Source organism: Buteo buteo, chromosome 3 (assembly GCF_964188355.1).
Source record: "Buteo buteo chromosome 3, bButBut1.hap1.1, whole genome shotgun sequence".
Lineage (NCBI taxonomy): Eukaryota > Metazoa > Chordata > Aves > Accipitriformes > Accipitridae > Buteo > Buteo buteo.
Genome location: NC_134173.1, coordinates 41,364,007 through 41,387,535, shown reverse-complemented (window position 1 = coordinate 41,387,535; position 23,529 = coordinate 41,364,007). Strand labels below are relative to the sequence as shown.

Genomic DNA, 23,529 nt, shown 5'->3' with positions numbered 1-23,529 from the left:
ATAGCATAGTGTTAAAAAACAGTCATGAGTCCTTGGTCTGGGCCTACAAAGTGTGGATTTCTGCAGCTGATTGCAATCAAACACTTCACAGCATTTAGTTTCTAAGAACACAGAAGGCCAGATACACTGCTGAATACAACCAGAGATAAATATCCTCTCTTACTGACAATCAGTAGCTTGAACTCTAAAGAACTAACTTACAACTTAAAGAGCACTATTTTGCAAGATTATCTGCCCTGATTAAATAATATTCCAACAAACAGAAGAATTAAGCCTTCAAGATTGCAGGCAACAAGTAAAATCATCTATGTCTATGGGACTCTCACATCTAGCATCTTACTCTTCCCTCTCCTGTGCTCCTCATAGGATTTCATGGTGCTGCAAGACAGTCTCACTCTGCAGAGCAGGAAGGGGAGTAGGTTCACAAAACCAAAGCAGAATTTAGCAGTAGAAATGTCAGGGAGAAAAAAAATCACCCAGCAGGCCGACCAGCTGGAGTCAAAACAGGCTTTCTATCTGGGCAAAGGCAATTTCAGAGTGCCAAAAAGCAGAGCCTACTTAGTGCTGGATTGTAGCGATGTGGCCTAGGGAGGCCAGAAAGAGAAAACAGCACATGAAGGGACTTTATATGACTTCAAATTCAAAGGAAAAACTTCTTCATCCATCCAGTTTGTATGTACAATAGCAACTTCAGGAAACTGGTGTTAAAAAAAACTTCCTCAACTTTTACCACATCAAAAAATAATAGCACAAGAATCCCTTCTAGTCTCTAAATACATGAGTTTTCTTCTGAACTTTTAGAAATTCAGGACAAAAACTCTTTGAGTACATATAAAATCTTAAGTAATACATTCCTTTTTCCTGGAGGGCTTATCTTAAAATGTCTCTGATAATGCCAAGAGTTGATGTTTCTTTCTCTGAACAGATGGTAGCCACAAAGGCAGTATTAACGCACAAATGAAGTAACAGTATCTTGTACAAAAGCTCAGATGGACTCGCTGTAAAGCAGAACTAGTCACGCTTTAGAGAAAAGTGTTTTGCACCTTTAAGTAAATAGGTGGTCTTGAATCCTCTAATGTTTAGATGGAAACTCACACCTAACACATTTAAATCCCATTCCCATTGCTCATAATACAGTCCTGAAATCCAATATGTTGGTTTTCTAGTATTTTGTGGTTTTTTAAATATACTTAAATATACATTTAATAGTTTATACCTTTGAATCGGCCCTAGTTTTGAGCAGAAATTTGATGAATAATTTCTTTTCATCTAAGAACAGCTCACATTCAGAATCAAGCATACCACCTCTTATTCAGTCATCGAATTATTCTGAATAATTTGTGACCCACACACCATGGGGTAATAGTTTATTGGAATTATTAAAGTTGCTCTGACTTTATTCTTAAACTATAAGAATTTTTGACACAAATATACTGGCAAATTCAGAACGTAATCCATGAAATCATGATGAAACCTGGAGGTACTCTTTTTCAGCTTTATAAAAAAATGGCAGAATTAAGCCCAAAGCCTTTTCTGATCACGTAAGACATGAAACTGAAACCAAGATAAAGAGCCAGAGAAAAGCTGTATAGCTTCATGGCCTTCTGAAATGACAAATTCATGGCAGTCCATGCTATATAGCATTTCCATTTTCATCTGATACAGTGACTAGTGTTAAATAATACAGTCTTTTTCTGTTATTGCCCAAAATCAAGTACAGTATACAGCATGTTAAATACACTTGTATCATTGATGGAAAGTAACACAAATAGTCTGTTGCAAACTCTGTTAAAAGAAATGGCAAGCACTGTTTTAATACAACTTGTGTTGGATACATATGGAGCTTTTCCTTGTTTTCATGCCTGATAATCTGCATTGCAGCTACGTTGCCTTTTTTTTTTTCCCTCCTCAGAGCACTTTCAAAGAAAGGACATTACTTAAAATGAGGAGAAGGTAATGCTCGTTCTAACACAATATACTGGTAACCAAGTCTGCTAAAATAAGGACTTGCATAGATCATAAACTAAGGACCATATTTTTAACTTATCGCTACCTGTAATCTACAGTCTGGAATTCTTATAAAAAAAGCAGATGTTTAGCATCAGAGTCTTGGTTATGTTTGGGGTTTTTGTTTGTTGGGGCTTTTTCCCCCTCTCCAATTGTAGTCTTTGCTTTTTTGGTATAACGTACAGAAAAACTGTAATCTGCCCAGCTGGAACGTAAACATATCACTGCCTTTGATGAATAACATTAAGTATGAGACAGCTCTATCATGATGCTATTGTCATATATACATTTCTATTAAAATCTCTTAGTGTTGATGACAAAGCTCTGTTGATTATAGCTTAGTTCATTTTTTTGATGTTGTATTAATGACACCAATTGTTCTACAGGCTGAACTAGTTGTCATAAGGCACACCTGCAAAAATGCATAGCTCTTCTGTTTCTTATTCTTTCCTTGAAACAACCTCTACTACAATTCCCCCTAGCTTACAAAGCAAATACAAATTTCAGCATTTCTTGCCTGTATTAAGAGTTTAATATAGTATGTGTTATTCACCTAGGAAACCTTCCTTTTTCTGCTTTAGCAATTAAGATTTCTGCCTTTTTCTGACTTGAATGAGGAACAATCCATTACAACCGCATAAACCAAAATCATACTGCTCATTTCTGTCAATCACTGCAGATACAATTCTAGATTTTCACCACAAATCTTTCAAGTGTATTAGATATTTAGTCTAAGATGTGAGATATTTAGTGTAAGACCTCTCTATAAATAAAAAGCAGCAGTCTCCAACCTGCAATGACTGACTGAAAGAAAGGGAGAAAAATAAATTGTCATACCGGTGAACTCCACTGTTGCACATAATGATGTGACAAGCTCCAAGTCTGCTACAGAGTTCGGAAGACACTGAAAGCAATCCAACTCCAGATGCACTGCACGCAGTGTATGCACAGGCAGCAGTGCGCTTAGATCGGATAAAGGACCCTATCAGTCGGTAAAGTTCATCCAAGCAATTGAGAGGCCTCATCAGCTGCAAGAAAGGAAGAGGGAGAGATATTTAAATATTTGCTACTGAGAGCACAAGAAATGCTCTTTTGGAGTAGGTCATCACAGATGCAGATGGAACAGCAGGGCTGGCTGAGAAAGCCGAAGCCAAATTCCATAACACAAACACAGAGCACACAGTCTTCTGTTACATGACCTATGACAACTTTTTCAAACTTTTAAATTCTTACCATCACTGACTGTTTCATTCCCAGTCCTGCCTACAGAAGTGTTTTTCAATTCAATAGACTGAATAGACTCATTAGTGCCATTTCCATTAATGGTATTGTAAAAGAAGGGGAGCCATGAAGAGGCAACCTACAACCGTACGCATATACAGGAGGGATGCCAAGACTGGTTAATTGACTTGCTGAGAAAATCAGCTTATAATTAAGACAACACTGTCCTTTATTTATGCAAATGTCTAGTTCCTAATCCTGACTAACAACATGGAAAAATAAAAATGAACAGAAATGACAAAAACACACTAGAAAACAAGAACAGTTAACTTTGTAGCAGGACTTAAAATAACCTCGGCATTACCATATGGAAAATAAATGATCCACCTAGTAAAGAAGGCAGCTTCAAGTGGAAGCCTGCTCTCAGAAAAGAAACCTTCAAGACTGGTCTAACAATGCAAAACATCATCTCATGGCTCTTTGTGTAAAGGAGACGTTCACAAGACAGTTTTGCACACCTCCTAACTCCAAATTCCCTATTCTCTTTATTCCAGAAACACCTAAAGATTCCAACAAACTTCCCTGCTACTCAAAGAATGAATCTTTTGAAAGACAGATCCATTCCCTAAGGGCAGTTTTAACTAATTAGGGAAATGGCAGCCTCACTTGCTCCTATATGAAGGTTACTTCATTGGAAAGCACAGAGGTCAAGTAAATCAATTATAACAACCAGCACGTTTAAACCTGGGCACAAATAGATTTAACTTAGTTTAGGTCCTATTGGTTTAACTTGCACCCATTTAAATTGATTTTAGCTGGTGCTGTTTACTAATGCAGAGCTATGGAGAACAGAGCAAAAGGCATACCCACAAACAGATCATGCACTCACTCACAGCTTGCTCCAATTGTAAAATAAATGCATTAGCTTAACCTAGCATCCCTTGGTCAGATCTGGATTATGAGATGCTTTTACCTTGCCCTTGAAGTTTTCACTGAAATAGATAGGGAACAGTTTTAGGGGTAACAAGTGCTCCACATATAGCTAAATGTCTTCTGCTGCACCTGTGACTGCTTAGAAAGTTAAGTTGCTGACTCACTCGGGAAGGAGAGGCACAGGCACATGTCCTCCTCCCCTCCCATACAGTCCAGCATGCATCCAAGAAACAGGAACTATCAGTCTGTTAACACCCATGCTGGATGATACCAACAAAGTTTTAGTCTGTCATAGGGCTCAGGTGATGATCACTGTATTTCTCAAGCCACAGTAGCTCAATCGCTTTTGAAGTCAGTGTAGGCAAGACCCTAGAAACTTCTTTTTTCCCTGCTATCGGGCTGCAATATGGTCATTAACTCTCCAATAACAGGAGAGAGCACTAAATGAATTTTCATAGCCCCTGGGATCTCTCGGTCACAGAGGTTTAAAGACAAATGAAGGCATCTGAAGAAAGCCCAAGTGAGGAGGTTCAGAAGAAAGCCTTCTGAGCAGGATGCTGAAGGAGCATTTAATTTGGAACAGCACTTCCAGTTTTCACAACAACAAATTTCTGCCTGCACCTGCTCTCCCCCCACCCTACCCTTCCACCCCCCACATGGTCCTGGAGCAATTGCATTGCTCTGAAAGCAGAGTGAAAAAGGAAAGTTATGGTTCCCCTTCTCCAATTGATGCCCTCCAGCCATCTTTTGATACAGAACCACATGGCATCGCATACCCCTAAAACACAGGTGGGACAAAATGCTGCAAGACAGCTCCTCCTTTCCCTGCCTGCCCCCCACCCCCAGCTTTAAATAATTCAATTTTTCGATGGAATTAAGAAAGCCTCAGAAAAGGATTACAATAATAGTGTGTAACATGCAAAGTTTAATTAGACACTTAACATTTTTATTTACCTTATCTATATAAGCTGCTTTAGATGTTGAATTTGGAGGCAAGTTTGACTTGTCCAGGTAGAATGCCCTGAAAGAACAAACAGAATAAGGCAAAAATTGTTATTTGTTTAAACTCCTGAACAAAATGTGACTATTCTTAGACACCATCCTAAGGATGGAATTTTTTTTTTTAAATTTCATGCTAAGAGAGGATCAAGGAATAATACATGGTAAATAGGCACTATCACCCTTTCTTTTAAAGTAATGAGGAACATTTCTTGTTCTGGAGACAAAAACCGTCCCTTTGCCCTTTGACAGTACAGTGCAAAATTTTAATGTCTAGTTAGTAGAAAAACTGGATCTGGAAGTGATTTTCACCAAAGCTATCCATGAAAAGGTTTGTGGCAACTGTCTAGATTTTAAAAGTGACTTTGGGAAACTTGGCATATAAACAGTGCCTGAGCCTCATGCACTACAAGCTTTTTTAGTATTAGCTGTATATAACTGCAATAATATAAAACCAGAATCCCAAACATGAAACAGAGTACTGACAGAGGGAACATAGACAAGCTCACAATATAAAAAGAAACAAAAAGGCAAAAACCCTACAAGAGGCAAATATGCATCATACAAGCAAAATAGTATTTGCAATGTGTGCACTCATGCATGCATGTGCAAATAAAAAACAAACTGCCTTTGTTTACAATTTCTGCACACTTCTTTGAAAATTAATTAGTGCATGAAAGGAAAAGCCGAAGAAAACTGTCATGTACCTGCAGAACACAAATGTGATAGAGAAAACATACTTACTGTATGAGGTTTATATATTGTGTACTAAAGATCATCAAACCACATTCTCCCAGTTCCTTCTATAACCTTTCACTTATCAATGAATAGTACCAGAAAAAGTTTCTATAAAATGGACAAATGAACGTGCACTGCTTTTAAAGAGAAAGGTTGGCTAATTTCTGTGTGGCATAAAGGAGGCTGACATTTTGTACAGAGGGCTTCCATGCTATCCTTTGCTCCTAAAACAGGAAAACTTCTCTTATTCAACACCAGAAAGGAAGAGCTTTAGCAAAGAGCACACAGGAAGCATGGAGTTCTTCTGTCTCCTTCAACTCAGGAACCCTAGAGGAATCTTCTTCTTTCTACCTTATAAGCAAATTAATTGCTCACCACAGATGAGCTATCAACATGAGCTATTAAACATCTCATAGGCAGAGGAAATATCTTACATATATCCATGATAAGATTCCAATTTCTCTGCCTCTGCAGCATCGCTTAAGAAAAAAAATTGTCCATGCCTATGGGAGAAGGGTTGGACCAGATGACCTTTAAAGGTCTCTTCCAATCTAAACCATTCTGTGATTCTCTGATCACAAAACTCATTCTGCTGGTTGAAAAGCTCATAAAACCTACTGGGGCAGCTGAAAACAGAAACACCTGGTAGGCTTCCCTGCCTGGAAGAGGCATCCAGTAAGAACCAGGCAACAGCTACCACTGCAGCAATCCTGGCCAAGGATAAAACAAAATAAAACAAGAAAAACCCCACTGAGCTATGGAATGTGTAGGGAATAAAACATAGATTCTCCAGTGGAAACCTCAAGGTATCACTATGATCCAGCTCCATTGCCTGTGCACATGGAGCAGACCTGACTAAAGGTCACAGCTGAGCCACGACCCAGGCTGGAACTATGGAGTGGGGTAACCAAATTTCAGTGGCAATAAAATCTGAAAGTAAACACTGAAAAGAATGCATCCTGGCATCCTAACTCTCAAATGACAGGATCACCTGGATCCTCCAGTCATGAAAACATTGATTCATATAACATACATAGATAAAAAACATTCTCCTCCCCTTTTTATGGTTTTATCTGTGAAAGAAGTTATTCACATTGTTACACACTTGCAGGGGAGGGGTGCAGACTGCAGATTTGAATAGCCTTTTATTCTTCAATAACCTGGAATAACTGAGCTGATAAAAAAATCCAGCCACCTTTAATTCTAGCAGATTTTTCTTCCTATAGCTTTGCAGTTTTGAAAAGCATCTTCTCCCAAATGTAAGGCTTGAATTAATCCCCTCAGAAAGCACAGCAAAGCTAATCTAGTTCTGTTATTCCATTAAGCCTGTTGCATGATCCAGAATGTACTCTGTGTCAAAGGAAGCTGGAGACTATTGGAAGGAAAAGAGGTTTGCAGAGAAAATTACTCATAAATCACTTTGAGTGGCCACAGCACATAAAAGCTGCCTCAGCAGCAATAGACCAACCTTTTTCTTTGTTAGCAAAGCTAAAAAACAAAGCATCACCCTGTCATCCACTGAACATTATCAGGCTGAAAGCCTCTACTGTTTCTTCCCACCATGCCACAGGAAAACCTGCCTCATTCAGAGTCTGTTCAGCACTCCCATGCTCTTTGGACTGTTATTTCAGCAAATTCAGCTGCATTAAATGAAACCAGAAACCAAATATAGAACAGTACACACATTAATGGAGTACATGGAAAATAATCAACTCAGGGTACAAAATGAAGCAACATGGACACTAGAATGTGATATACAATTATAGGAATTACTCCATTAACTCAGTCAATTATTCATTAACCTAAAGAGCAAACAAAAATCAACTACACACAACATTAATTTTAAATATCAAAATATCCTGTTATAAATTAAACTATTCCCCCCCCAATCAGATAACACTTCCAGATGTTTCTCAAGTGTTTCATTTTTATTGCTTTTCATAAAAACTGTCTTCAGTATTTTACAGAACATGACAAACTGTGGACAGCATATAAATTTCCAAAGCACTTCACTTAATTACTAAATGCTTGTTAAGGTCCTTAATCATATTTTATGGGAAAAGTTAATGGCAATCTTGGCATGGTGCCCAATTTGGACAATATTTTCTAATGCATTTGAAATGAACAAGAATGAAATCATAGTTCTTTGTCTGCAAATGTGATGCCGGTTTTGCTTCTAAAAAAAACCTTAGAATTTCTCTAAGCTGCAGCAGAAAAGCCCTTCTTTAAAAAAAGGTAGAAAATCCAATAGGCATTAAAACTACAGGGGATTATTGCCATGCTCCGCTTTCATAAGATATCCCCTATGTAACAATGTCAAATAATGGGACAAGTATTTCAGGGAAAACTTACACTGGAATGAGGTAACAAACATCTTAGGGTTCAAAAAGAAAAATCTACCACAAGATGAATGCTTTCCCAAGATGTCTTCCCAGAACTTGAGTACAACGGAGATACAGAAGTACTGAGGTTTTCTCAGTGAAGCATTTTACAGGGTACCCTCCAAAATTGACCCAGACATGTAAAATCCTGAAAATTTTAAATGTTGAAAATTGAACCCTAAGGAGGCTCCAAACTTGTAGAGACACATATTCTTGAGTAACTTTGTACATGCAAGTAATTCAAGCAAAGCCAAATTTCTAGTCTTATTATCATTTTTGTTGTTCCAGGAAGCCCACAGGGTTATCCTAGATGTTGATCATCTTTTCTTTAGAATACAAGGATAGTAAAGAAGTGATTAGAGTGGGAGAGAGAGGGAGAGAGAAGGTAATTGGGTTATGGCATTAAATAAAGGCAAGTTGGGGGTTCTGCTCTAGAAAGATTTTGCTCTGATGTTATAGCAGAGAGGAACTCAGTCTTTTATATTTTCTTCATCACTGTGGCATACGTATAAATAAATTAATACTGACTTCAACAAAAGGATGGAAATATATTTTAATTCTACTTGATTTTCAATCCCTTGGAAACAAGATCATGTAGATAAGCATGCATCAGTACAGAGGTGCAGAGTCAGGAAGTGTTAAGTTCCCTAATTCTTTTCTTCAGCTGAAACTACAAAGCAGATATTTATGACATAGATAAATATAATCTCTGGATATTTGCATATATATGCACACATAATTCTGTATTTCTTTAATAACAGTTCTATGTTCTGCCAACTGGTTGTTAACTATATAGGTGAGCATGAGTATAGCATGTATATTATATATATGTATACACACACATTTGGAAATACTTTTTTGTATATCTCTCTCTATATAATATATATATTCAATTGTTTCTGTAGTACAAAGTACCCATTGCAGAAAACAATTTGCTGTCACAGCAAACAAATTTAAGTGTTTTGCATGTTCTTTCCACTAAATGGTAAGTCTCAATAACTGATAAATTACCAAGTATATAATTACCCTCTCAGCCCATACTAAGACCTAGTGATTTTAAATGATGTGTCCTAACATCTGTGTCAGTGATACAGTGTCCAATGTACAGTGTCATTAGTAGTTACAGAAAGGTTTAATTATAACAAGAGAAAACCTTTATGATCGTATCACAATTTTAAATTCTCAAAGAACATACATAGTAATATTATGACCTTTCACAACTATTGTGCAAATTGAAAGGCAGAACAGAAAATTTTAATACCATGTCGCTCTGAACTTGCCATGGGTAATTCATATCTCATGTGTAAGGAACTCAATAAGCCCCTCCTTTGGACTTGGCACTGGTGAGCCACACCTCGAATACTGTGTTCAGTTTTGGGCCCCTCACTACAAGAAAGACATTGAGGTGCTGGAGTGTGTCCAGAGAAGGGCAACAAAGCTGGTGAAGGGCCTGGAGCACAAGTCTTATGAGGACCGGCTGAGGGAACTGGGGGTGTTTAGCCTGGAGAAAAGGAGGCTGAGGGGATGCCTTATCACTCTCTACAACTACCTGAAAGGAGGCTGTAGCAAGGTGGGTGTTGGTCTCTTCTCCCAAGTAGCAAGTGATAGGATGAGAGGAAATGGCCTCAAGTTGTGCCAGGGGAGGTTTAGATTGGATATTAGGAAAAAATTCTTCACCAAAATGTTTGTCAAGCACTGCAACAGGCTGCCCAGGGAAGTGGTTGAGTCACCATTCTTGGAGGTATTTAAAAGATGTGTAGACGTGGTGCTTAGGGTCATGGTTTAGTGGTGGACTTGGTAGTGTGAGGTTAACAGTTGGACTCGATGATGTTAAGGGTCTTTTCCAACCTAAATGATTCTATGAGTCCTGGCTTACTCCAGGCACAAAGTAACAAACCAGCTTTTGTCAGTCTCTACTGTAAACGTAAGCAAGCAGAACTGTGGGAAACTGCAGTCTATGGGGAGGAAGATGTGACTGTAAGGTGAGACAAGAAAAATACACAGAGAAAAGAGGAGAATAATTAGATTTAGTTATGCACAGAAATACCTACAAGTGGGGAGGGGTGTTAAGAAAATTTCAAGATATGAAACTTAATGGCTTTGGTGGCAACTGTCTGCTTTAGTGGAGTAGCCTGGGAACATAGCCAGGACACAGACTTTCAACCCTGGAAAACCAAATGCCTAAGAAACTGGAATCTTAAACAGCGCAGATGATTCTTCATAGCGCTCCTCATTTTCCTGCAAGCCTGCAGCACCTGGCTAAACTACTGGTCTCCCACCAATTTAATCTCTCTCCAGTCTGTGAAGAGGGCACATTGAGAAATTGGTGTTAGGATGAGTACAAGTACCTGAGGTGCAAACTGTGGAGGATGCTTGCAAAGGAACAGCCCTACTATCCCAGCAGGTACATCACAGCCCTACTCTCACACCTTTACAAACACACAAGCAGGGATCATAGAAATGTGAGCACAGAAATGTGAAGACAGAAAGTCATGGATGACAAAAAACGGAAAAAAATACCATCTGCTCTATGTAACACTGCCCACTATTCACATGCTACATTTTAACCGCTATTTTTCCAGGAGTCTAGTCTCCAGCATCTTTACCTACTTCCAAGATCACTTGAAACCATCCTATTTGTGATGTTAAAGGGAAGTTCTTGGGCCACAGACCAGTTACAGCTGCCTTCCTGCTTCTCCCGTCATTATCCAAACGGCCAAATCCACACTGAACCCATTAGTACTAACTAATTGCTTCCACATTTGCCTTTCAGACAATAGATGTCTCCTTTTTGGCTCCTGATATTCCAGACATGGAATACACTGTTAGAAAAGACAACATGCAAAAGAGTCATTGGGTGGTCAGGGTTTCTACTGCAGCTAGGAGCTGTACATGCTGCAGGCTTGGGGGGATTCCTATCAGTGACCAGGAGTGAAAGAAAAGGCTCCACCTCTGATCACTGCAGATACACATTCTCTGCATTTGCAGAAGATAAAGAAAGCAGAATGAACCAGATGTTCACCTCAGTGAGCAAAGACTCGGTATATATAATCCATCAAGACACATAATTTTCAATTTCAGGACACTACCTATAATAAATACTGATCATACTTCGTCAAAAGTCTAAAGAAACAATGAATTTACACTTACAGAAAGAGCACAGCACTGGAATAGAAAAAAAACAAAGCTAAATTCAAGCCAGCTGGCAACATCTTTTAGACAAGCTAGACAAATTTAATTTACTTTGTCCAGAATCTCTCTATTCTCTCTCTGGTCTTGCTTCACTTAGATGCAATGAATCTTAATTTCTGTTCTACCTAAAATGCTTCTCATTAAGTTCATCAGGAGACAAATTTAGCTATTATTTCCTTGTTATGTCCTTCAGAGTGAATGCTTAATTTTCAATCTCTCCTTCATAAAGATTTTGCATTCAGAGAGAGTTCAGCCACAAGTATCTAGTTCATTTGGAAACACATCTTAAAAATCTAAAAGGCATTAGATTTCCAATTTTTATAGTCATATAAACTACACGATAAATTTGTGTATGTAGCATTGCAGTCTGGTTTTACTGTCACTTTTTTAAACACAAAGCAATGTATCAAATACCTAGCACTGAAAATAGGAAAATAGTTTTTCACCTGCTTTATAAATATCCCACCCACCAAAAAGAAAATATTTTCACAGAATCACTCTCTGAAACCCGTAACTCTCCTCAGGTTACTCTTTTCTGAATTTGACGGCAGTGACAAAAACTGTTAATGTTGCTTATTAAGATGTCACTCACTGAAGTGGATAGACATGAGGGAAAGGAGAGTAAGACTAAAAATCACAGGACAACAGCGCACAAGGACAAACAGTATAAGCTTCTTAACCACATGAGCAATTTGGTTCGAAAAAGCTTTCCCCTGGAAACAGGGAAGGAAGGAATCTGGCAGTTTTAAGGTGGATTTTAATGCTTTTATTACAGGAATTGCTATATGATCTGGTCTTTGTGATAATGCAGGTATTGTCTTGAGGACCCATCAGTTTATTCCAGTGACAGACCTTTCATAGTAATTAACTTTCTCTAAGTAGATATGTCCTTTATGTCATTGTATCTCATTTATACCAAAGCAACTATTAAAGAATTTTAGTTCAGCCTGAAGCCATGACTGCCATCACATCTATTTTCTGCCTTGACTAAATTATGCAGGATACAGAAAACATCAGCCTGCCAAGAAGCCTGCAGTTTGAGAGGCTGCTGTGCGTGTGTACATGCATGTATAAATAAAAAAGATGTTATATTCCTCAGACAGATTTTGTTCCATGCTTGCATAAATTCTAGGGGCAAAAATAGTTTCCTTTTTCTTGTCTTTTTAAAAATTAAAAGAAACAAGAACACCCAACAACATGAAAACCTCATGGATTATAACATCCGTGAAAAAAGAATTAAATTAATTTTGCCATCATTCTGTGGAGGCAATAAATACAGGAGGCTTCAGACAGAGAAACTATTTGAAGTTACATTGTAAATGAAACATTTTAAAATGACAAATATTACATTCAGCGTAATCAGATGTTCAATGTAATGAGGGTAGTTAGCTAAATCATTTGTCATTAGATTCACTGATTATAATTGCTTCCTTAGCATAACAGACTTGCATTTACCTCCTAAAACGACATCCAAGAAAGCAGCAACGTAAGGAAAAAAAACCCAAAAAATGACCTTTTCCCTTTACTGCTTGCTTTAATTTTTCTTCTATTACAGCTGTACAACAAGCTACAAAAGTAACCGCCAATAACCCTGGACACAGCTGACTTCAAAGAAGAGTTCCAAATCACACAGAATTGTAGGCAGGAAGGGAGGAACATTTTTTCCAGACCTTCTTTGTCTACTGATGCACAGACAAGTCAATTACTACACAGTGGTAATTAGCACCCACACCAGTGGTGGGGATGGATAGCAATCCTCAGCTGTCTTTCCCACAGCATGATCCTATCTCTGGAGTGAAGAACTGGGTCATCATATAGTGAGGGGTGTCACAAGAAAGAGCCATGCTGGGGATAAAAGAAAAGCTACAGGAAAGTAGAGCTCTCCTAACCTCACCCTCATCTATTATTTTGCTTACTTCCCTCTGATTATTCCCAATCCAAGCCACCATAACACCGTGAATGAAATTTTAAAGGTGTTTAGATGTCTAAATGCAAGCATATGTGCTGAAGAGGCATTAAAAATGCTTATGAATCTAAAAGCCAGTGATTTCACTAATTTCTTATCAGCTAAAAATTATTTGCATAGATAGTTTTGGAATCCAAACAGGTATATTAATGTGCGGTTTTAGGTACCTATATTTCACCATAGTTTGCTCTTGCAGTCAACAATGTGCAGCAAAGCATACTGCAGAGACCCAGAAGCTGGAAGCATACTTGGTACAGGCACAGCCCTGCACCCGACTGAATGACCTGCACCCTGAACATCCTCTCTACCTTTGAGACACATCCTTCATGTGCACAGGCATGTCCAGGAAAAAACTCTTAAAGAGTAGATGTGCCTGGACTTCTCTGATTAAGAAACTAACCAGGAGCACCTGTAGAAAATTGCATTTTAATAGAATGTCATAGGAGCAACCCTTTTTTTTCCAAGAAAGAGAATTCACAGACAAAAAAAAAAAGACTAATCTGATAAAATGTCAAATACTCACAGAGAAAGGAAGACTGGAGGAGCAAGTTTCCTTACTACTGTAGACTGAAAGTCCCATCCTGGGCTATCAAGTCCAAACTTCCAATAGCTTGGACAAATATTACAGAAGTTGACATTCCTACACTCATCAAGGTCCATTTTAACAAATGGCTTACTTTTTGCAGGAAACTAATCCAATACCTGATTTCTCTGAGGATAAAAACTGTTCTCATATCCAACTAAACGTTTTATCTTAAAGTCCAAGGATTGGCTGAGTTGTGGCCATTCAGCTAACCTGTCTGTCAGGGTCTGTGCCAGCTTCCAACAGGCCTGCATCGCAAACAATCTTTTAGTTGCAGTTAATGACCATAAGATTTATTTCTATGCAATGTAATAACTACCATACTGAATCTCACTCTGCAGGAAAGAGACCTGTACCAAATATAAAAATCATACTCAAAGGACAGAATGTGTTTTAACTAAGTAATTCTTAAAGCAGTAATGCTTCAAAAATTACAATTAAAGTTTACCCTCACGCTTTTACAATTACGTGACTCAAGATTTGCAAAAGAATACTTAAACCAACTAAGCAGTCCAAGTAAATATAGTGCATTCGTGAGTTTCTGTTATTCCTATCAGTATTTGCAGTTATGGATTCAAACACCATTGTGCCCTGCACTGTTGAAGCAAAATGGTCTCTGCTATCTGTAAAAGCAAAAGGACTGATTCAGGATAGAAAAAGCCTATTCAAATGGCAAAGAGTACCAAAGGAGGATGATGGGGAAAAGTAGGAGGAGGCAGGAGAATACAGAATGGGCTCACTTAACATCAGCCTCTGTACAGGTCAGATACACAGGTTCTTTCTGGTCCTTTTCTAAATTAGAAGACAACTGCTGAGCTATCAAACACATAGTAATAGAGATCTTTAAAATCTTTGCTGACCTAATTACTTTCACTTGGTTGTACTGCATGTTTCTCATTAGCAAACAGTTTGATGAGCTTAAATTTACATTGCTGGCAACTACTAGCAGCAGCTTAACTTGCACACAGAATTTGAGTGTAACTTTCTTTACCTTATCAGTGTCAGAGAAACAGAATTGGTAAACTATAAAAATAAGTGCAGTCTGGCTGACTGTGAAAAAGGAATCCAGCGTAATTAAGAATATTTGTGGGCCAGATGCTGAAGACTTCCCAGCAGTTTCAGAAGTTTCATAAATTAGGTATTCATTGTTGGTTTTTTTTTAAATAACATGTTTATTCCAATAAAGTACTTCCTACATATTGCTGGGGTAGGGGGTGTTGCCTCAGGAATTGTAGAAAAACTCAACTTTAGCTGGCCTTAGAATAAAAGTTCCCTTACGTTATTAATTAGATTCAGATAGCTAGGGACATTCTCTCCATTCCACATAAACATGAAATTCTATAACCAATTTTCAACTGTCTTTCATGTATTCTCATAAAAATGATAATCTTATCATTACTATTTCATAGTTGAGATAGTATTTGCAAAAGCCCTAAAGCAAGAACCATAAAAGACAGAAGCTCTTATGATGCTCAAATCAGTGTCAAGGAGGACAATTTTGCACCTGGATTTATTGTACCACTTCTGATATTGTGGAAAAGCTAGTCACAGTTCCATAGTTATGAATGAATTTTGCAATAAAAGCAAGGATTCAGCTTCTTGACTTCATATGATGGATAAAGGTCATCCTTCCTCAAACCCACTGAAAATTTACTAATATGTCTTTTAATTCATTCAAATAAATAATTTCTAAATTAATTTTTTAAGGAACACACATCAGTATCAGATTTGTCATGCAAAAGATACCACACTCCTCAAAAATGTTCTATGTACTCAAACTTTAACAAGACTTTACCACAAGAAATTAAGAGGTAGCTGAGCAAAGGTACTACTCATTTTTAATTTTACTGTCCTACTTGGGTACATCCCAAGTTAGGCCAAAATCTCCGTTTGTAAGTGGGACCATACACAACGAAGTGGTCTCATCTGTTTCACATTATTAGAGCATTATTATCTAAATGCGTCAGGAATAAAAGCAGCTGAACTTGTATCAAGAGTTCTCATCAACAGATGGCTCGCCTGCAGTGTCGCTGCCAACCAGTGGTTTCATTCCCACTAGTCCCCATCTTCTCCCACTACTTTTTCCTTTGGTCTTGCTCCCATTTGCCTTCCGCTGCTGTAGCAATGGAGAGATTGTAAGATGGTCATCAGATGGTCATTTCACAAGCAAGCAATGCACTCTGTTTCTATGGAGAAAGAACGGTTAATGGATTGTGTCTTGAATGACTTATTTTATTACTGATTAGGTGGTTCTGCACAGAGGATTTCTTCCACGTGAAGAGTTTAAAATAGTATTATTGCACTTGAGTATGTTTCCAGAGAATATTCAATTTCACCTTTTTGTTCTTCAGAGCAATTATCCAAATGTTAATATCTTTTGCTGCTGTAGTTACTTTATTAGATTCTCCTGGCCAAACACCTACACAGGCTAGCAAATGGCAGAACAAGAATGAAGCATCTGCTTTTCTGTTTTTCCTCTTCACATTATGTCAGTGAATTCCTGAAGCTGTTTGTGCCTCATTTAAGAAATGGGTAGAGTTCACCAGAAAGCAACAAAAAAATCAATTACTGAATGTTCTCATCAGACATTAGATGGCTGGAAAAAAATCCAAAATTTTCCTATTCTTGTGACTGGACAGAGCTACCCATGGTAATTTTTGTTGAACGTTAACTTTTTCATAGTAACTTCTTGCAAAACCAGGCCTTGGAGGTTAGCAACTTATGAGAGCTGAGTCACAGCACTGTAAGAGGAATGTACCTCATTAGAGCCACAGCATGAATGGAGGTCCTAACACATGACGTAAGCAAGGTCAGGGAACACTAGAGCATAAAGTCAGGAAGAATTTCTTCTAAGGATTTTCATAGGGGCTAAATTGGGCCTATTCATAGAAAAAACAGCACAAAAAGTCTTGCCTTGTCCAACTGATAGACATCTCTTTCCAACACTAGCTGACCTCATCTAGGCCAAATACTGGCATGACCAAAGCTTTCTGTAAAATTGATCTATAACATAAGCCTTGTCAAATAATACTCAGGAGGAACTTTTTTTTCTAAATAGGAAGTATTAATACAAGAAGCTGGAAAACAGACTAAATAAATACTACATTTGTCATTAACATAGAAGTGCACCAGCACAGATGTCACAAAAAAATTAAATATACAGTACTCACTGAATACAACTGGCTTTAAAATCACTTTTACTATAGCACTTCTTAGATTAAAACAGAATCTAGAAAGTCCACTGCTTTGATAACACAAACATAGAGAAATACTTTTGCAAGATCCATGAAGAAAACCTTCCAACAGGAGTGGGCCAACAGGTGAAGGAATTGGAAAAACAGACCCTCATTTATCCTCTTTCCCCTTATCCATTGTCCTTAACCTCTTTTTTTAGATCCTGTTCTCTGCTGCCTTTAAAAGCTGCCTAACAGTTCTAGTGAAATGATGTTTCCATCTGATTCAAGAATTTTAAAAGTGAATAGATGTGATTTTACTGCAGTCCTTTGCACTCTTTTTCTTCAACTCATGTGCAAGTAAGTGTACTCAAACAGGTGTTTTTCACAGATACAGTGAGACACAAGAGCGATCTATGTACACATCTTCATTATTTTACTTCATAACTAATAGATTATTTTGCATACCAGAAATTGTGTCTTTATGTGCAACTTCTTCATGAAATACTGAAATACACAGCTGCATAATCTTTACATATACTGGCAAGTATGCACTCTCTAACCCATACCCGAAGCTGAAGCAGGCATCCAAATAGGTTTATATTCCCATTAGTATGGTGGGCGGTGGGGAGGAAGATGCTCAGCTTTGAGGAAAACAACACTATTTAAGTCCTTTTCTGTAGAATTAGGTAAATATGGTCTGCAAAATCAGATCATAATGATTAGCAATTCTGATACGCCATTTGTCATCAAGTAGACATTTCCTTTTCTATATGCACTAGTACAACAACCTGGAGGCAAGTACAGCTACAGCTTTCATGGGAAAACAGTTTTTTAAGTATCTTAACAGTGCACAAATCAAAAAAAGTCAGAACCATGAATCTTGGATCTTACTCAATCATGCACCAAGAAACAACCACATACAATGCACTTCAGTTTAAAGATGTGTCATAGAAACTGAGCTGAAAAGCAAAAGTTGGTAAACTAATCTCAGGAATGTTGGTTTATTACCCACCGTAGTTTCTGGTTATACTGCTTGACTTTTTCTAGTGAGGCTGCATTAATCTGAGCTTGAAATTCTTCTACTGAGACACTGTCTCTGTAATAATATCCTTCCATGCTCTCCAATGCTGTGAAAAGAGAAAGGAGAATGGAGATGAGAAAAATCAGTATTAAATATTTAGTATTCGCCTTCTTTGTAGCTTTGTTCACACGCTAGTGAATTACTTTTTAACCTTGAGGCTGTGACCCCACTGTGGATTGCTGAGCCGTTTCCATATGTCATCAAATTCATACAGATCTCTCTTTAAGATTTCATTTACAAGAAAAATTATATTTCTTGCCCTGTGGAAAACATAAAGGAGAATGCTAGTTTCAGTTCTGTTGCTCTAATTAAAGTACTCCTGCCCTGTGAATGTAAATGTGGTTTTTAGTTCTGATATATCCTGGAAGAAAACAGTAGAATGAGCTGGGTTAGAGGAAAGAAAGGATTAATGTACCAGCTACTTTCACAGAGGGAGACCTAAGAACTTCTTATGAAGCCCAATTTTGGGAGATGTGGAGCACTTGAACCTCTAGTTATTCCCACTGACAATGTGAATGCCTTCTTCTGGATCAAGTAAAGCAAACTCCTTGGATCTCTGAAAATGCCCTATAAGCATCTTTTCAGGGATCAGCTAAGTTTCTAAAGTCAAATACATGACTATGTCCACCTTTGTTGTACTCACTTCATCAAAGCAAGGATGAATATTGCTACAAGAACTCAGGAACTAACCAAAGACTTCCATTACAGGAAGGATCACATGTCCTCATACAATCACTGCACAGAAATTAATAGCAGGAAAAAAGGAACATGCTACCATTCCATTTTGGGATGCTCTTCCTAGCAATAGTTTTCAAAAAGAAAGAAAGAAAAAAAAAGAACATTCCCCTAGCCCCTTCAATTTAGATACTCAGGAAAGTTTAACCTGTTCTTTAGCCGAGTCAAATCAAGTGTTTGAAAGGCTCTCAAGAAAATTTGGACTGGAAAAATCAAGATCTTAACATTAAGAGGCTAACAATAAAACACAGGCTCTTGGTGAAATAGTTTTTTGGGGGAGAAGCACTAAAGATTTTACAATTAGGAATATTGCCACTTTAATAATCCATACACACTCTAAGAGTTCATCACCCTATCAGAAAATGCAAGGAATAAGCAGAGTTCTGATGGAAACATGCTGCTGTCTTACAGCTCCAGCTACACACAGAATATTAATTTTGTTTGTACTGCTTAATATGACCAGTTAATAAATAATTCATTCATTGTGAAAGAACATGCAAATTGCACTCCCCTTCTGTGCTTTCAGAGTTTGTAATTCTACTTCTCTGAAAAAATACACTAAATTTCAGCAGTCAGACTTGCTTCTTAACTTCCTCGGTGCTAAGTCAGACCAGAAAGCCCCCACAAAAATATCTGCTGAACTTCCATGTTAGTGCAAACTGAGTTGATAATCCGTCCTGCTTATTTTACCGGCATAAAGTTGGTTTTATCCAATTAGATTACCCAACTGGGAAACTCAGTCATCTGTCGGGACTGGCTAGAGCACATAGTTCTGCCTCTACAGGCACCACAGGGGATGGCCCCTGCTGGCAGGGAATCCCACCATGTGTGCTTTGGCTCTCCCCTTTTTGAAGGCGTTAACAATTTTCTACCTAATATATTAGAAAGCTCTTTTGTAAGCAAGCTTTCCTTACAAACATGACTTGTAGGGTATTCTTGAATCTGAGACAGGATATTATGGTCTGAATGCATAGACAACTGAATGGGAAAACAAAAACCTGGAAGGATGGGTAGGCTCAAAGGGTAGTAGCTAATGGGACATGGTCCACCTAGGGGCCCATTACAAGCAGAATACCACAGGGATCTATACTGTTCAACATCTTTATCACTGACCTGGAGGAGGTAAGTCAAGTTTGCAGCTACTACCAAATTAGGAGAAGCAGTGGATATACTCAAGTGCAGGGCCACCTAGAGAGGGACCTACACAGGCTGGAGGAATGGGCCAGCAGGAACCTTGTGAAACTGAACAAGAACTAATGTCAAATCCTGCACCTGGGAAAGCAGAGCCTAAAGAGCAGCTCTGCTGAGAAGGACCTCAGGGTCATGTTAGACAGCAAGCTGAAGATGAGCCTGCAGTGTTCTCTGGTAACCAAGAAGGCCAAGGGCATCCTAAACTATATTAACATAAGCATGGCTCGTAGACTGAAAGAAGTGCTTGTCCTTACTTTATTCAACACACATTAGGCAGAATCTTGAATACTGTGTCTAGTTTTGGGCCTCACAGTACACAAGACTTGAGTAGAGGGCCACCAAGATGGTCATGGGGTGGAGCACACACTCTGTGAGGAGAGGCTGATGGACCTGAGCTTGTTCAGCCTGCACAAGTGATGGCTTTGGGGGGACCTACTAGCCAGGTGCCATTAGCTACCAGGAGGTCAACAAGGAGACAGAGCCAGACTCTTCAGAATGGTGCATGCTGGCAGGACAAGAGGCAAGAGAAATCTGAATGCTAAGAGCAATAGCTCAACATTTTCAAACCCCCATCTTGCAAATCGGGATCCTTTTAAATGGAAAAATCCTTTACACTTAAGTATATGGTTGCACAAAACTGTTTTTACAAGTGGAGGGATACATAATATGGCCTGGGTAAACATTTAAAAGCTTTTAAAAATGTCTACAGTCCCGATCCTGCAAATATATAGACTTATAATTTTAGGCATGGAGTTATGCAACACTGAATAGAGCAACACAGAGATAGACTGATGTGCACCTACTCGTGCCTTTGATAAAGTATTCCAAAACCCGTGATTTTCTAAATGTCCCATTTGAAAACATCATAAACCATTGTATTATAGGCAGGAAACAGCTTAGATCTGTTAAGCTTGGGAAGCAAGCATTCACTTCACAGAGGAACTTACAGAAGATTTCTACATTTGTAGCTAATAAATTTCAGTTAAAGATGGGTATCTACTGAGTTAGTTTGATGGCAGCTCAGCCAAACCTCCTAGGAAAGGAGCAAAAAACAGAATCCCAATTCATTCATTAATGAGGAAAAAAACCCCAAAATAATGATTTAAACACTAGGATTTAACTTCTTATCCAGGACTACTACTTCTTGGAGTCTAATGGACTATTTTGGAGGGGGATCCTTCAAAATTAAAGAAATTTGGTATTATAAGGAAAGGAGAAATCTTCTGTATTACTGTAAATTATTAAGCAGATGTAACACTTGAATGAATCTTTGCCCTTTTCCTTTAGCTGACTACAAAGATGTTTATCCTAAGACTCAAATATTTTGGGTTTCTGGAAACAGAAAGGGAAAAAATTCTGCAACACACTGAATCCCCTCCTGAATCTAAAAACATTAGTATTTCCAGGATTTCATCTGAACCAAGGTATTTTCTGTTCTCTTTCATGTGCCTTTTTGCCTGCTTTACTGAAATGTGTCTCCTGCTCAGTGTTCTCATTTTCCCCTATGACTGAAATCAACCTGTTCAAAAGGAATCCACTGAAGTCTGTCTTTATTAGTTTGTTTAAAAAAATCAGACTTCAGGATCTTATTTTTTAAAAATTGTGTGGTTTAAGTTTACAGTAAGTTCAGCTATTTCTTCATGTATCTGTTTGCTATTTCCTTTTACACCCTCCTTATCTATCAGAGACCAAACACTCCTCGAAACCTTCATTTGTATGTCTGACTTCTGCCTATTCCACATAGACCCTGGAAGCCTTTTGCAAGGTACAGAGTACTTTCAGCTCCCTCTGAAATCAAAGGCGGCTCAAGGCAATCAGCACCTCGCATTCACCATTTCAGTGAATCAAACTCCACGCTCCTGATGACTGTAATGACACTGCAACTAATGCAGGCTGCCTGCAATTTATGAACAGTCTGAACATCAGCGCCACCATTCATCACTTCCATAACGTTTGCATTGTCATAACTACAAAAGCCTGCAAACGTTATTTAAGTCTTCATAACTTTTTAAAGAGACAGAATTCTCAAGGGATAACAATTTAGTCCTTAAATCTGAAGTAACAGGAAAAGATTATGATCGCATTTGGAATGCAGAACACTTTTAAAAGCAAGTTGCATAGTCTGACTATTGTCTGCTAATGTCTACAAAGAACAAAACAACACTGATAAAAGAGGATTCATTCTTTGGTGTTGGAATCATATAGCAGGTATAAACTTAGATATGTATACCCATTCTTCTATTTTTTATCACAAATCTCAGCATTTCTTAAATTCACATTTTAATTCAAAGTTCTCAATAAATGCCCACATTAAACAACATATTTAAATATAAGCATTGTACCCTAATACTTATGAAGGATTTAAATCAGAGCGAATGACTAGGGTTTCAAAGAGAGTTAAATATTATGTAAAAGAATTGGGGGGGGTGTCAGGAATTAAAACTCAGCTTACCTTGTGAAAAAAGCACTGGGTGGATTTTAAATCCCCCTCCATTCTTCAGCCTTTGAGGAAGCTGTTCAAAATGGTAACTATCAAGGTAGAAGTAAACCTTCAGGGTTTGCCGGCTTCCTTCTGCTTGGTATGTGATTGGTACATCTAAGAATACAGTCAGTGTAATTATTTCATTAAAAGCAATGACACGTCCTTTTCCAGAAACTGTTGCACCCAAAATTCACACACTTAGATAAAATCACTGCAGACACAAAACTAACACATGCAGTATTTTACACTATACTCAGTGTTGCTGTGGTCACTTTTGGCCTATCCATTATCAGGAAGTAGATAAACAGAAAAGCAGTGACTGTCAATGACAGCAAAAATACTGAGCAAATAATGTAGTTAGAAACATCCTACTTGTATTCCCCATAAATCTGAAGGAACATCTACATACAGCACATAGTTTGAAATCACTGGAAGAATGCCTTTAGCCATATTTCATATGCCTTCCTCGGGTGCACAATGTATCAGGTCAGTGTGATTATACAGAGTCAGACTCTCCTCAGATTTGTGTGGGATAGAACACAAGTAAATATACAGTAGCTTCCAGCATATTCATTAAATTATTGTTAAACATCAGGACTCAAGTGAGAAAACAAATGTATTATGGTAAAATATATAAAACTGTAAGAGCAGATTTCATTACACTTTGACAAACTAAATGTCATAATACATCAACTGGTGTAGAGTTCAGGGCAACTAGCAGTATCATTTTGCAGTTACAGTGACTCCCCAACATATATTGTGTGTATTATGCTAGATGATTAACATGTAATGACCATTAGCAAAAGTTGATGGAAATTTTCCATTTAGCTAAATCTCCCAGAGG

The 23,529-nt window shown here is 38.0% G+C and overlaps 1 protein-coding gene across 2 annotated transcripts in view; it reads right to left on the bottom strand.

The window, feature by feature from the left end:
- The window catches only part of PREX2 (phosphatidylinositol-3,4,5-trisphosphate dependent Rac exchange factor 2), a 189,535-nt gene that overhangs the window by 25,137 nt on the left and 140,869 nt on the right, over window positions 1–23,529 (bottom strand). The window contains exons 35-38 of one of the 2 annotated variants that reach the window (XM_075023413.1): window positions 22,656–22,799; window positions 18,209–18,323; window positions 5,116–5,182; window positions 2,845–3,035 (exon numbers count right to left, since the gene is read on the bottom strand). In XM_075023413.1, coding sequence (XP_074879514.1) covers window positions 2,845–3,035; window positions 5,116–5,182; window positions 18,209–18,323; window positions 22,656–22,799 — 517 coding nt within the window. Of the gene's footprint in view, window positions 1–2,844; window positions 3,036–5,115; window positions 5,183–15,774; window positions 16,137–18,208; window positions 18,324–22,655; window positions 22,800–23,529 lie in introns of those variants that run through there. The other variant, XM_075023414.1, reaches the window with a different exon arrangement.